This window comes from Taudactylus pleione, unplaced genomic scaffold, assembly GCF_031769625.1.
Source record: "Taudactylus pleione unplaced genomic scaffold, aTauple2 ptg000707l, whole genome shotgun sequence".
Lineage (NCBI taxonomy): Eukaryota > Metazoa > Chordata > Amphibia > Anura > Myobatrachidae > Taudactylus > Taudactylus pleione.
Window position 1 is genome coordinate 2,917,827 of NW_028285109.1, and position 16,153 is coordinate 2,933,979.

Here is a 16,153-nt window from a genome sequence, read left to right on the forward strand (position 1 = left end):
TCATGTTTGTTTAGAGTAGACTAAGTAATAATGTAAGCAACCCCTGTCCACTCATTTCTAATGAAATGTCCCTTGTGAGGCTGTATGTGTGTGTTTATCGTATATAAAGTTGAGCAGAGTGTTCTCCTGTACTGTCACCTGGGGAGAGGAACTGCCTCACTAACGGCCAACTACAGGCAAGACTGGGATGGAGCCACCACCAGGCCCAGCGACAGGGAGGTCTAAAGGGACACCTGTACCCGGGCCCCGAGACCCAGAGGGGCCCCTAGGTCCACAGAGGCACAAATTGGGGCCGTAGATTTTACTGATTCAGTCAGTGTAGTGTAGCCTGGCCCGTAGCGCTGGGCTCTGCCGGGTTGGTCAGATGCGACTCAAGCCAGGCATGAACTTGCAGTCGGCGACTGTGGAAGGTGATTGAGAAAGGTGATGGGGGCTAAGGAAGGTGATGGGGGCTGAAGAATGTGATGGGGACTGAAGAAGGTGATGGTTGCTGAGGAAGGTGATGGGGACTGAGGAAGGTGGTGTGGGGGCTGAGGTTGGTAGTGGGGCTGAGGAAGGTGAGGGGGCTGTGGATGGTGATGAGAGTCTGGGGGCAGACAAAGGTGATTAGGGGCTGAGGACTGAGGATGGCTGGCTACATATACTCTCCCTCCTACCCCCAAGGCATCCACATCACCGTCAAGAAGACCTTGGAAGAGACGTCAGACAAAAACTACAGCCTGCATCATCAGTGACAGAGAGACAGTGTGGAAAGTCATAATGTATTTTTACTTTATTTAAAGGTTGGCATATCTTTAAGTTAACATTATCATGCATCACAAATCACACATGCAGAGGAGGGATGTGTGGGTGGTGAGGTTGGGAGTGATGATGAGGAAGTGGGGGCCCAAGAGACATCAGTGTACTGGGCCCCAAGATTTCTGTTGTTGGCCCTGGCCACCACATAGAGAGAATCAGGAGACAAAGAGAATATCTGACACAATCCTTCCACCTTTACTATAGAGTATATACCCTCCCTCTTATAAGCAAAGACCACTCAATGGTGTGTTACATTAAACACATACAAAATAAGTCTCAGCCAACCATGTCCAAAATCTGGTAAAGCCACACCCACTTTTTAATAATGAGCCACTTCCTTATTTGAGGTCCACAAACCAGGCATATTGGGAGTGTGTATCTTTTTTTTTTTTGTAACCCCCCATTTCCAATTAAACAAATTTACTGGCCTGTCACATGTGTATACAGCAGGCTGCTATCCTCACATCAAATTTCCACTATAGCCTGACCTAAAGGCATTGTGCCATACTTAAAATGATTGTGATCTATAGATGTGTGCCCAGTGCAATAGTGGGCAGCATAAAACAAAAAAGTGCAAGTCGTCTTATTACGTGTGGGATAGAATCTTATTATTGTAGTTTTATTTCAAATAAGTTACTCTTGGTAACTAGCAATGTTATACCTTATCTCATAACTGCACCCCACAAACTTGAATTATAACTTGGTGTGAAAGCTCACATTGATTTTACACTGCAATGGAAAAAGGCTCATATTATTTTAACAGAGATGTTATGAAATAATTCAAAACAAAGTTATAGCCAAGGCATTTATTAGATGTAATATTTCATGCTTTGGTCTGATATTAATCCTCAGTCATCACTCAAATATATAAATATATATACACTTACATGTACTATACAGGTATATTTTCTCATAAATGGTAAAACTGTATATACTAGATGTAATTATGAGAATCTGACAAAGTAAATGTAAATCAATTATTTGTTTATCACAATCCTGGCAAATAAATCAAATTCCCCTTCAGCTAAGCATACAGTAAAGTGTATGCCTTTTCCACAATTTTTATATTTTAAGTATTTTGTTCTCTTTCTGTCATGTTTAACTATTTTTTAAGATTTATATTCAAGTAAGCATACAAATTTGGAACTTTACCAGTGGAAATACTGCCATCTAGTGACAGTCTCTTACACCGCAGATACACAAAGTGCCTACTTCATGTATACCATGAACGTGCACCCATGGCTTACTGACAATGGAAACAGCCAGTTTGAAAGATGTTTACAAGTGTAGGATAGATTTTAAAATTGATTAGACATTTACAAGCCAAGACATTGGCTTTTAAAACTCAAATGTGATGTACATAGATAGGGGACACTGACACAATTGGTGGTGCACTTGTTGATTTTTCCTCATCCATATTTCCCTGTAAAAGTAAATCTCCTAGTTTTCTTAACTTTAATTTCATGTTTTGGGCTGTTGAGATACAGATTTTGGTTGTTATGGGTGCAATAAAACATATCCAATGCAAAAAAATGACAGGCCGCAGCTGGCACAAAGCATTCCTTGTACACAACACTAAGGAAATCAGTATGGATTAGATTGTAACTGTTTTCAAGCTACCAGTGAATGTGTAACTGCCTTCATATACAGAGGGGTCTAATTGCTTTATATGCTCGTAAAAGTGGATGAAGAATATACTGATTACATTGTACACATTTACAAATGCTGTGAAAAAATCTGTGACCGCAGTTTTCCTGTTGCCTACAGGTAATGTATGTAGCCTGTTACCCCCTCCCAATAGAGAGGATGTCTTTCCAGTATTTGTAAGCTGCCTCTTTAACAGTCCTCTCTAAGGGGGGAGTTCTGCCTGCTGCCCTCACTTATGTGAATCCAGGTAATCTCTGCAAATCCCACGGACGATGCTTGGGACAATTTGCTCCAGCCCTGGGAACTCCCTGGTGAAAAATGTGTGATGGTTTTTGGGTTCAGATGCCATGTCCTTCAGGTCCTCCAAAGGTGCCCATGCAACGCCAATGGTGTACACGGTTATACCTGTAAGTGTGCAAAAATAGAAAAGTACATAATGGTTTAATCACTTTCCTGTTGGAAGACTGTGCAATGCGAGTTTGTTCTTAGGTGCCTTACAGATGACTACTCCAATAAGTGGTGCACATGCACAGGGGAGGTGATGATTTTTTTTTTCAGAGAGGAAGACGGAGCTACTGCGCATGTTGCTTGCTCCAGACTCACATCATTTGGTGGCCAGACTCTGGCTCCTCCTCTCCTCAGCTCTGGTTATGGAGAAGGGCCTGATTCAGAGATGGACGCAATGCCGATGTTTACGCAGTTGAGCGATTATCGGTGGTCTGCGCATGGCTAAAGTCTCATTACGGTTGTCGCTCACAGTAAACATTTACTCGCAAAATGATTTATTGGGAGGGACTGTTTGTGGGCAGCAATGGGGGGTTTGACTGAAACGCAGGTGTGTCGCAATCATTTTTGGGGCGTGTCTCAGACTGCGACTGCAGTCCTGTACCTGGTAATAATGGCTCTAGTGTCTCAGTTCCCGTGGCCATAGGGCTCATCAGAAGGGTGAGTATCGACTGATCTGTGACTGATGCTGCGTCTTTTGTACGCATTTGCTTGGATTTGCAGAGTTGCAGATGGGCGTCTCAATATAAATCTCGGCGGCTGCGACATTTGCATATTTTTGCACAGCCACTGCGTACAAATTTGCAACTGCGGCGGAATTAGCATACACCTCTGATTCACCCACTAAGTATGTATGTGTGTGGATTACTTGCTTGTCTATCAGTATATCTATTTATGGTGGATCCATTTGAAGAAGCAATAAATGGTGAAGAGAAGGCATAATGCCTCATAGTGTAATATATATATATATATATATATATAAGTAATGTGAGATAAAACCTTTGTAAGTGGATAAGTATGGTTGTGCCGTGTACCAGAATTGGTGTAGTGGAGCTTATCTGTTATATATTATGGATCAGATTCCATTATGTAGCTCTGCGTTGTCCTGGTATTTCACCAAGTGAGATTGTGGATATGATAGAATCCAATGATGATATATATGAAATAAGAAAGAAAAAACCAGCATTGTACTTCTGATGGGAAGAGGGTATGTGAGTGACGTATGTGCCAATAATGCCAAGAGCTCTGTGCTCAGTTCTGCATCATAAAGGATAACACTTTACAGCTTATGTGCACAATTGATGTCTGTCAATGCTTTATCCTACACCTCCTGTATTTGGTTGGAGAAATCTCATTCATGAAATAAAGAAATATATATAAACAACACCCAGGGCTGGCTCCAGGCACGCTCCGCACAAAGGGCTGGATTCAGACCCGTTAGCACGCAGCGAAAGTGTGTAAATCTGCGATCGCATGGTAAGGTATTAGCATGCCTACTTTGTCATGGTGTGCGATTGGGGCGTGTATGCAGATGCCCACCAGCTTGTCTAAGATGCCCACTTATGCGTGTCATCTCCAGGATGTGTATGCCACCATCGGTAAAATCGAGTACCATCGGAAGTGATCGCAGCACTTGTGGCTGACCATACCCTACCGCAAGCACTGCGAGCTCTTCAGTGTGAATTTCAACCATGTGACCTGTACTATGACGCTGCGTCTTAATTATGCACGCCTCTGAAACGGCGTTAAGACGTGCCTGCGTTCACACCACCGCTTCCCCGTTTTCATCGACCATCCCCTGTCACCACCCACAAACGGCTTGTCCTGTCACTCTAGCTAGCGAGTTGGCTATGCGCAGTGAGTGACCGCTTCCTGATCGCATGGACTAGTTCGCGCATGCGCATAGTGATGCGTATGCATGTGCAGATTGCAAACATCAGCAGGCTGCGTGCGAACGCAGCCTAGCAAGTGGGTCTGAATCGGGCCCAAAGTACAAAAGTAGAAGTTCTCCGCTCTCTTCCCACTCGCTGCCATAATTATTACGCTCATGGGGAGGGCGCTGTAAAGGAAGGGGCGAAGGAAGAGCACGGGACGGCGCTGGGTGCCGAGACACCTAGCACTGGCCCTGTCAACACCTAAAAACATTCATTCAAAGCAAAGTCCATGTAGTTAAAACTCACTGCAGGTGACTGCTCAATCTTAAATAAACCAATTAGGTTGAATATTAGTTGAGTTCTTTATTAGGGATTCGAAAACAGGACCTGGAATGCTCCAATATTCTCCAGCTAAGGGGTAAATGTAATAGGCTGCGGCTTTAAGACATCGGCGAGTCCCGTGTGAGACTGCCCTATGTTTTAAAGTAGCAGTCTTTTAATAGGCAAAATCAGCCTGCTTTTGCCTACTAAAAGACTTGCTTTTCTCACAGTGATGCCATTTGGGACTGCGATAGAAGAAAGCGCTTCCAATGGGATAATATATTGGCAGCCCTAGCCAGCTTCTAGGTTATGTAACAGATGCAGTACTAGAATCCAGCTTGTTGGTTTTGGCGCATTGGCGGGGTAGCGATCCTGCACATGTACACATTTATGGAAGGAGCCGCTGCTGGTACTCTGTGCAATAAAGCTGATCTCACAGCCGCTGAGTAGTCTCAGCAACCATCCAATCAAATGTATTTACACATTGCCCTGAATTGCATTTTCATTTATCATCCTATTGGGTAGGTACAGTGTAAGAGAGGAGGGGGCCCATGTGCAGTCTCTATGCAGGCTCCCTGCCAATGGTGCAATTGCCAAGTACTCTAACACTTTGTCAGAGTCTACTGCGTATACGCAGGTCTCCAGGAGCATTGTTTCTCTACTGTGCAAGCACAGATCTTTGGGATACTGGAGAAGTAAGTATAATGTGTGGGTGCAGTCTGTGCGATGTGGTCCACACAGGGACAGGCACTTATTTACTCTGTTAGACAATATAGAAACATTCATACTATAGGAGTCCCCTATGGAAGCACTACTTATGTAACAGAAAATAAAGTGTATGCTATGGGGCTGATGCAAGTCTCCTTTGCAGACCTATCTGGCATATGTTCTCTCTGTGCATGCTCCAAAGCCGATCGCACACAGCCACAGGCGATACGGAGTACTACAAAACTCATCTCCACTTGCAGCTGCTGGGCTAACTCTACATTGGCCCCTATCTATGCAAATACAATGTTGCATCTCTGTTACTATAAACATGCATAGAACCCTATTATAGCCTTCAACAAAAAAAATCTATGTATTATTTCAGTCAACGAATACAGAATATAATTATGAAAAGTTAAGATACTATCACTGAAACATTATCTATAACTGTTGTTTCCTGCTAATTAGTATCTAGGCTGCATCTTACTAATCCAACCCACAAAATGGCTGCTCCCCTGGGCAGCAAGTACTCTTTAAAGTGCCTGTACCCGGTGACAACATACTAAACGGTAGTAGTAATTTTTATTTACCTGCTCTGTGCGCTGCAATGGCTGGGCCCCGGACATCATCATAGGATTGGCCGTCGGTGATGATAACTAAGAAGTTTTTGTTGGGTCCAGCCTTACCGGACTGGAAAACACTGCGTACAGCATAGTTGATGGCATCTCCAGTGGCAGTGCCTCCACTCATATAACGGATGCTGTATAGGGCTCTTAGAACATCATCCTTATTGGCATAGTCATTCAGACCAAACTCCATGCGCTGATCATAAGTGAACTGAACTGCGGCAACTTTTGCACCCACATCAGAGACCTCAAAGGCGCGCACAATGTTACTCATGAACTCCAGCATGAGACGGAAGTTTTGGTCACCGACACTACTGGAGCCGTCAATCAAAAAAGCAATGTTGACGGAGTTGTAGCAGGTCTTGCTGCACAGAAGCTGCTCATGGGTGCACAATTTTTGGACTAGAGGCTTTGCATACTTGGTGGTTCCAAACCAGTTTGGCATGTGGTAGGAGAAAAAGCTGCTGTTTTTGCAGACGGCCTAGGGAAAGCAGAGAACAGATTCTCAGCCTATTTGTAAATAACTATTTTAATCCCTTTTTTATGCTTCCCTCATCAAGTGGTGGCAAAAAAAAAAACTTTTTTGTTTGTTATTTAAGATTTTCATGTGTTCTATCTAAACACAATAGAGTAGATCTAATTATTTAAATATTTGTATACATACATTATGAGCAATGCAACCTTACTACAATCTTTCCTCCAAAAGCAAAAGTACAGAGATACAATAAAGATAGTGATGCTAAACTTTAATATCTAAAACCAGCGGGTGCTCACATGTCGGTATATGCAGGCTCGTACATATGAAACACGAATGTTAAATATTTTACTGGTATTAACTTATGCATTTGCATTTAGAACAAATCTGTCTATATTCCTTATCAACTAAATGTAATGTGATCATTTTTAATAAAATTTGTAATCAGTATCAGCTGCCACGCTTTATTGGGTTAATGCTTTGTGGGATTTATTAACCACTTGCCTGGCGTGGTTGCATCAGATGTGACCACACCAGACTGGGCTTTCCTTGCGACTAGTCAGAAATGTCCAGTGGGCGACTGCTGGAAGACAATCTTCCAGCAGCCCCCAATCTCATAGTGACCTCCCGGTCCCTCTGCACCCGCTGCTCCTCCCCGTGTGCCGATTACTGCGATTGGGAAGCACGGCAAATACAGCAAAGCCAGCGCTATCCTATAGGCAGCCCAGAGCCAATGGCTCTCGACCCGGTGGCTGCAGAGAAGACAGAGCAGCCATAAAAGTACTTTCTGCAAGAAGCAGAGGAATAGGACAAATATGCCTTTGTAGGGGCACTCTTATGACAGATAATTGTTTATATATGGATGATGATGGAATGATTAGTGTTAATAAAACTTAACGTTTAATATACACCTTTAAAAGGAAGTTCTCCCCAGAGAGTGATGTGTAGATATAACATAGAAATCTACTAAGGACAAAAAAGAACAATATAAATGTCCTTTGAAGTGTAAATGAGTATTATTATATATTATTGATAAAAATTCAATGAGTAATCAGCTCCTGTTAAGGGTAATGAATATTCCAATTAACCCTAATTCAATCTACAGGGAGGCACATATGATTACTTCATACAGTACATATCTGGCGAACTATAGTAGTTTTTAATTAGATCTCTGTTGTGATCGACATATACATAAATGATAGTCGGTCAGAAACAATTGTATATTGTAAGAAACCACACTATGATAACTAAGAAAGATGATTTATTAGGATAATCCAGCATATTGGTTTTAGTAGATAGATACCTAGCATATCTGCTAAAACCAACATGAGTTAACATACTTGGGTTAAAAGTCCTCCCAAACACAATCATCTTAGTTATATGGGGGACACAGACATTATGAAGGTAATAATTGTGAAGGGGTAATTATATTGAATGGGGTGGTTCAATAAATAAGGTAACAAGATCTTTCATTGCGTAAACTTATTTTCCTCATACATGTACGTATAATCAATAATATGGCCTTGGTACAGGTTATTTTTCTATATAATCCCCATAGATGTCTATGCATTTGTTCCAATGGTACACCAAGGCATTTATCCCGGCATAGAAGAAATCAGTGTCAAGTGCCTGAAGCCAGGACATGATGAGTTGATGGACTTTACTTTCAGTTATGAATCGCCTTCCACTCAGGTGCTTCTTTAGTTGTCCAAAGAGATGGAAATCACATGGTGCGAGCACAGAGATGTAGAGAGGATGGTCCAGTACCTCCCAATGGTAGCACCGTGCAGTTGGCTGAGTGTGGCCTGGCATTATAATGCAGTAATATGACGTCTGTTCACAGTAACCCAGGTCCTTTTCGACAAATTGCCCTCCACAACTGGCTCAATGGGTCACAATAGCTTACAGAATTCACAGTGTCTTCCTTGGTGAGGAAATCAACAAGAAGCACACCCTTGTGGTCCCAAAACACGGTCACCATAACCTTCTTTACTGATGGAGTTGTTTTGAATTTCTTTGAAGGTGGGGACGATGCGTGTTCCCTTGTCATGGATGCTTGCTTCACCTCTGGTGTCACATGATGCACCCATGTTTCATCGTCTGTAACATTACACTGCAGGAACTGCACTCCCTCCTTATAGTACCAGGTCAAGTGCACAAGAGACAATTCCATCCTATTGGTTTTGTGAATTTCTGTGAGTTGCTTGCAGCGTGAAATCTTTTTCCTGTACCCCAGTTGCTCATGAACAATGCTGTGCACAGTACCCACTGGTATGTTCAGTTCCTCAGCAATATCACTAACTCAAATGCATCTGTCCTCCTGAATCAGACCTTTAATGTGGCACAAATGGTCATCTGTGGTGGATGTGCTTGGACGGCCGGATTGCTGCTCAGTTTGAACGTCTATCATGCCATTATCAAAGGCAGTGTACCAGACATGTTTCTATAACATGACGTCATCACCGTACACATCGACAAGTAGGTGATGAATTCCAGCTGCTGTGCCCTTCAGACACAGAAATCTGATCACACTACGCACCTCGATGTTTGACCATGTTTCCACCATCTTACAACTGATGTTGGCAGAATATGACTGATATGAGGCGCAGTCTAATGGCCGGGATGGGAAGCAGTGGTCTACCTGCCCTGGCCTGGTGGGAAATTTGACTAAAATAGAGAAATTACTCACATGAGATGTCTTGTTACCTTACTTATTGAACCACCATTGTTCTGTATATGGCGTCCATTGATGTTCTCTGATATGGCGGTCACTGATACTCTCTGTATTATATGGCAGTCACTGATGCTCTCCATATTCTGTGGCGTTCACAACTACTCTCTATTGTATAGTGGTCACTGATGCTGTATTTATTGTAAGGCAGTCACTGATGTTTTCTGTATTGTACTGTATGTCAGTCACAACTACTCTCTGTGTTGTATGGAGGTCACTGATGCTCTATGTAACATGTGGCAGACACTGTGATGTTTGTGGCATTATATGGAGGTCACTGTGATGCTCTGTGGTGTGTGAGGTACTGCAGTATATGTAGCAACACTTATTTTTGAGTCTGGAGACAGTGGAGCCTGCATGCTGCATTTAGAGCACACCCCAGAACCAACTAATAAATGCAACAAGAGCTGTCACCTTAATGTAATGGGTATTGCCCTCACCCTATAAACAGTCTTTACAATGCTGATGTCTGTAATAAAGCAAGCCATGGGTGATTACTGGTGATGGGGGCTGACTCTTTGGCCAGAGTGATAGAAAGCCTAGCTTCACCCCTCTCCAATGCAATCAGCTATTGTCAATAGGACTTTTAATTAGATTGAAGTCAGATGAATTAGAAGGTGGCAGTATTAGGTGCTGCCCGAAGCCCAGAGTGACCATTTCCCCCAGCAGCAAGAGAAAACCAAACCAAAAGAGACTGAGTAGTAGTAAGGAAGATTGCACTTTGCTGTGGATAAGTATAATTTGGGCCCCAGAAATGTGAAATATGTAATATTTAATATATATAAGTTTTCTTTTGTTTTATTTAAAGTGATTAAACAAGCTGAGAGACATACATATGTCCCTAATCATAGGTGCTTTGAAGCCTTAATAATAGGACTACAGTATGCATGGTGGCATATTCAGATGTGATGGTTGCTGTGTTGGAACATTAACTGTTATTATTGTTATTGATCACCTTGTCTATAAATGCCACATCCTGCACCATTCCAAGCTCTTCCGGGGAGGGAGGTGCCACAGACACAATGAAGACATTGATGCCATACTCCCGGGCTATGATGCCAGCCTCCTCAATGTTGTCAGAAGGCCAACCATCTATAAATACCACCATGACCTTCGGGATTCCTTTCCGCACCCCATTAGCAGCAGTGAAGAAGGTCTGTGCTGTGTGTTTCACAGCTTTTCCTGAAAATAATGGGTGGAATTTAACAAAAAAAGTAATGTCATCAATGGAATGAAATGTTTTGACATACTCCTGTTACCTAAGGTTAGTCATTTCTGATCCTGTCAGTAAAATCGGATTACTCATTCTGTCCTGTATCTTCTGTGGGTATAAATCTGGCCATTTAATGCATGATAATGGTGCAAACCAACCAACCAAACGATTGAAGGATCATTGGGCCTGATTCAGAGCCGCTCGTAAGCGGCCGCTCATTCGTTCCGAGCGATGTTCGCACATCTGCGCATGCGTATGGGTTATAATGCGCATGCGTGAACCAGTCAGTGTGGTCGGAAATGGTGTGCTCGCAAAATAGCGAATGCCTGCTAATTTGAGTGACCGGATGAGGTGTTTGTGGGTGGTAACAGGGGATGGTGCTTGAAAACAGGGAGTGGAGATCCGAACGCAGGCGTGCCAAACGGTCAAAACGGGCGTTTTAAGGGTGTGCATAATTAACAAAGCAGCGTCATCGACCACGTCACTTGGTTGTCTTTTAGCCTGAACTGCTCGCATGATTGCGGTAGGAAAATGCTACCACAAGAATAGCGAGCAGTTCATACGCCTTTCGATGTACTCGATTAATCTAATAAATAGCGGAGATGACGTATGATGCGAGCGTCCAGGGGGCGTTTTTTCAAAATAGCGAGCGCATGTTTCGTTCGCTCATTCAGATATAGAGGCGTCAACAGACCGCAAAGAGCGAGCGCTTAATTTAAATATCCGGCCCCTTTTTCAGAACGACCGTCCGCAAATAGCGTCCGGCTCTGAATCAGGCCCATAGTTTAGTGTATGGTACTGAACGGTAATCATTCACAGCCTGAAAACAGCTGAAAACACCATGGATCATTTGTTCAACTGACTCAAGGCAGTGAGTGGAGATCGGCTCCATACATTATCCGATTATCATGTGGTTGGTCCTCCCCTCCTTATTTGATGGTCGGCTATTGTGCAGTCTATGGATTATTTTGCCTCTTATGTTTGGGTCAATTATTCATATCACACCCCTGATGCGATCTATAGTGAAAAGTAGCAATTCAGTACTGCAAAAGTACATGAATAGAGCCCTGAACCTCTTCATCGATATCACTGAAAGACCAAGAAGTGGAATTTCCAATGTAGAAGAAAAAAGATGTCCCCTTAGGTAATGTACAAGTGAGTTACTAAGTATAACTTTTATTAACCTTATATTAAAAGGAATAGCTACTGAAATACCATATTACAAATAGCTAAATAAAAGCATCAATGTAGAAAACTGTTTATTGAAAAAAAAGGGGCGTATTCAACTAGCGAAATAGACTCCAGGGGGGCCCCCAAGTATGCCCCAGGTGTTTTCTGATTGCAGGTGCATGCTGAAGGTGCGTTTTTTAAGTTTTTTAAAACACATCACTTTAGCGATTTTTAACCATGCTTGCACCCATTTTCATGTACTCCAAATTTGCTGGGACTACTTATTTTGGCCAAAAATACCTGCTAAATGCTATTCTTCACCACTTGTGCAAAGACGCTAAATAGCAGCTATTGTGAGCAAAAGCACCCCAAATACCTCCAGCAGGGCTATTCGGGGATATCCATAGTGATCCCCGATGTCAGTGCATCTTTTGGGGGGTGTCAGGCTGATTTCCCCAAATCTGAAAGCCCTTTTCGCCTGTTTGAGTTTCGCCGGGACGCGTTTTCATGTCCTTTGGAGTTGAGTAGGGCGAAAAGCGGGGGCATGCACAGAAAGTGTTTTCTCCAAAAACACGCGAATTGAATACGGTCCAAAGTGTATTAATAAAAAAATAAAAAATCATGCACAGTTTAACGGAAGACAAACTACATGTTTCCGTACAGTGCAGCTGCAGGAGCTGAGCGCATGAGACTATGGGACTCAGGGCCTGATTCACACCCGCTTACGAGCACATAGCGCTCGCAAGCGGGTCGATAGTGGGGTACTGCGCACGCACGTCTTGCAGCAGGGATAGGGCTAGTGCAAGTGATAATTATAACACCCATGAAACGTTCAACTGTGCATACAGACAAAGATCCGCATTTTTCTCCATGCAGCAATGAGGGCGTAATTACCGCTGTCTTGCCTTTCTCTCTGCATTGGACCCCATATGCAGTGACGTAACTAGGGGGGGATGAGCAGCGGGCCCTGTATAAGGGGCATTACTGGGGGCCCTGTGTAAGGGACACTGTACAGGGGGGACCACTACTGGGGGCACTGTATAAGGGGCACTGCATAGGGGGGACCATTACTGGGGGCACTGTATAAGGGGCACTTCATAGGGGGGACCATTACTGGGGGCACTGTATAAGGGGCACTGCATAGGGGGGACCATTACTGGGGGCACTGTATAAGGGGCACTGCATAGGGGGGACCACTACTGGAGGCACTGCAATAGGGGGACTACTGGGGGCACTGTATTAGAGGCACTACTGAGGGCAATGTATAAGGTGCACTACTGGGGGCACTGTATAAGGGGCAATGAATAAGAGGCACTACTGGGAGCACTGTATAAGGGGCACTACTGGGGGCACTGCATAAGGGGCACTACTACAGGGGGCACTGCATAAGGGGCACTACTACAGCGGGCATTGCAAGAGGAGCACCACTAGTGGGGGCATTAAAGTGCATATGGAATCGAAAGGAATATTCCCAGAGTGACGAGAAACGGTGGTGTGTTATGTTGACACGCCCCCATTTTTAAGTGACCAAGCCCCTTGTGGCATGTGGCCACACCCACTTATTACGCGCATCTTCGGCCTACACGCATACTTGGTGGGGGGGCTCTGTGTTTTAACTTGCCCTTGGCTCCAATACCCCAGTTACGCCACTGCCCATGTGCTTAGGGAGATTATACAAGATTAGAAACTTTATTAAAGAAAATAATAATAATAATTTTAAATAAAAATAGCAGCACATGCTTTATTTGTCACAGCACACTGTTGTATGTTTATGCTTTTGTTTTTACTGTTTGAAGCACAATACTTCAGTAGCTGTTCCTCTCAATATAAAATGAATAAAGGTTATGTTTTATTTCAGCCAAGCTCACATCTTGTTTCTTCTAGGTTGGGGTTCGGGCAGTTAGTATGACTGCACCTCTTTCAGCTTGTAATGGAAGAAATTATTATCTATGCAAACATGTTTATAAGAGAGTCTGTTGAGTCTATGGATAAAGACTGACAAACTAAATAATGTAAAGTGGGGTGCATTATAGAAATAAATACATAAAATGTATATTTCCTTTTAATTCAAATAAAATGCAAGTCCCTGGGCAAGTCTCTCGTATGGTAAAATTCACTTGGGCCCTTATGTGAATTTTTTTATTTATTTATATTGGTGGGGGATACTTTGATAATAACCTTTTTTAAGTGTAAATGTTACCTATACAGAATGGGGAATAGCTATTTTGATGTCAAAATCAATGCTAATGGGACCGCAGGGTTCACTAGGTCTTCATTACCACCATCGAGTGCCTCCATGATCTGGTAACTGGTTCATAGAGATTTATATGCTACATTCCCATGGATAGAGGCTGTCCATAAACTGGCTACTGCATATGTGTGTAGGTGATAATCAAACTATAATGTAAACAACTTTCCAGCCCAACTTCCCATTGCCAGTGTCACTAGTTCCTACCTATGTTGGAGTTTCCTCCTCTAAAGCTGATTTCCTTCACTGCAAACGTGACATCCTTTGGTGCTGTAAAATTCTTCAGATAGAACTCTGTCTTTGGCAGCTCACTGTGTAAGAGAGAGTCAGGACACATCATCCTACATTATAGTGTTGCAGTGACTAAGGTATTTCATTCACAGGGAACATTACCTGGCTTGGACCACTCCCACATGGGGCCCATCTGTGCCAATTCCCAACATAAAGGCCACTTTAGCCACAAAGTTTTTCTGCAGGTTGAAACGACGCTGTCCAATATTGTTGCTGCCATCCATAAGAAAGGCTATCTCTGCTTTGCAGTCTGCATGTAAATAGAGGAACATTAAGCTACATTAATTCATAATTATTTAATAAAATGCAGATTAAAAATAAATATATATTATATATCCATCTTAGTCCGCTATTTATCCAGACATTTTGTTAGTAGGTTGACCCTCCCTTTGTGTTCTGAATTTGTGCTACATTTTAGATTTATTATGAAGCTAGTCTGTCTGACTATTCTTTCTCCTGGCTCCCACTGTACTCACTGACCATCCATCTCCCCAGGGTCACTGTGAGAATGATGACAAATTAGATCATACCCATTATCCCTCACAGTTATGTGTTTATGCGGCATTGGTCATACCACCAAGCCCTTTCTATCAGAACCCTCCTGCAATACAGGACGGTTACAGGTGATTGTAGAAAGTGGATGATACATTACATTAGTCTTGGGGAATTCCTTCTGCCAATATCTACTTGAGACTCCTTAAGTTGGGTACACACTGAGAGATATATCACCCGGTCCATTGAACGGGTGATATATCTATAGTGCATCGCTAGGTGTGGACAGTGGATATGTCTGTGAACAACGTCGTTCACAGACATATCCGATCTGCTGTGCCGCGCAGCAGATGGACGATATATCTGAAAGATATATGGGTCACCTGCTGGTGTGTACAGGTGACCCACCGATCGCCCGTACACATGCTATAGGGACCTGGCAGCTCAACTGGGCAGGAAAATGTAAATGCCAGCCCAGTTGAGCTGTCAAACACTGCACATTGGGCAGATGATCGTCAAAAAGGTCAGCGGGTCAGCCAATCGGCCAACCCATCGACCTAGTGTGTCTTCACAATCTCTTACTATATACAGGAAAGTCTTTGGTGCATTGTTAGGTGGAGCCAAACATAATTCTCCTCCTATTTAGAAACATTGCACGGTACCTTTATTTCCAGTTGACTTCTCTGGTGTTTTCTTTTGGCGTCTGCCTGCAGGAACCACAGAACAAAGTGTTTACAAATGATAAGGTCTGTTTTTCTTAGCTCTACATTTTACACAATGACTTACACAGTTTTAAAGCACTACAGATAAGGATCAGTAAGCTTGTGCCAACTGACCAGCGGCCTATGCAGGGTTATGGGGCTCATACGTCAGCAAATGGGGGGCAATTCCCCGCTTAACAGATGATTGTGTAAAAATATCTGCAATGTATGTGGGTTCACCGATTGCCAACAAGTGATTGTAATCGGTAAATCAGGTTATCCAACATGTTGGATTTCACTGACCAATCAGAGCTATAGATTGCTAGTGTATGGTAATGATCAGCCGATTTGCCGACCATTATTTGGCAGATCTGAAAATTATCTGCAAATCACTGAAAACTACCAATCGGTACAGTAGAGATGAGTGGTTCGGTTTTGGTTCAGTTCCCTTCGCCCAATAGTGCAAGTTCGGATTTAACTTATTGACTATCCAAACCACTTGAGAGCCAATAACATAACTGAATAAAACCGAACCGCTCATCTCTACCTACCAGGCATTAATGTACCAAAGCAGGC

The 16,153-nt window shown here is 43.1% G+C and overlaps 1 protein-coding gene across 1 annotated transcript in view; it reads right to left on the reverse strand.

The window, feature by feature from the left end:
• Positions 1-751: 751 nt before the first annotated feature.
• The window catches only part of COCH (cochlin), a 90,526-nt gene continuing 75,124 nt past the window's right edge, over positions 752-16,153 (reverse strand). The window contains exons 7-12 of the mRNA XM_088456606.1: positions 15,539-15,583; positions 14,487-14,634; positions 14,301-14,404; positions 10,418-10,644; positions 6,221-6,737; positions 752-2,850 (exon numbers count right to left, since the gene is read on the reverse strand). Of these exons, the coding sequence (XP_088312732.1) occupies positions 2,675-2,850; positions 6,221-6,737; positions 10,418-10,644; positions 14,301-14,404; positions 14,487-14,634; positions 15,539-15,583 (1,217 nt within the window). The 3' untranslated portion in view covers positions 752-2,674. The remainder of the gene's footprint in view (positions 2,851-6,220; positions 6,738-10,417; positions 10,645-14,300; positions 14,405-14,486; positions 14,635-15,538; positions 15,584-16,153) is intronic.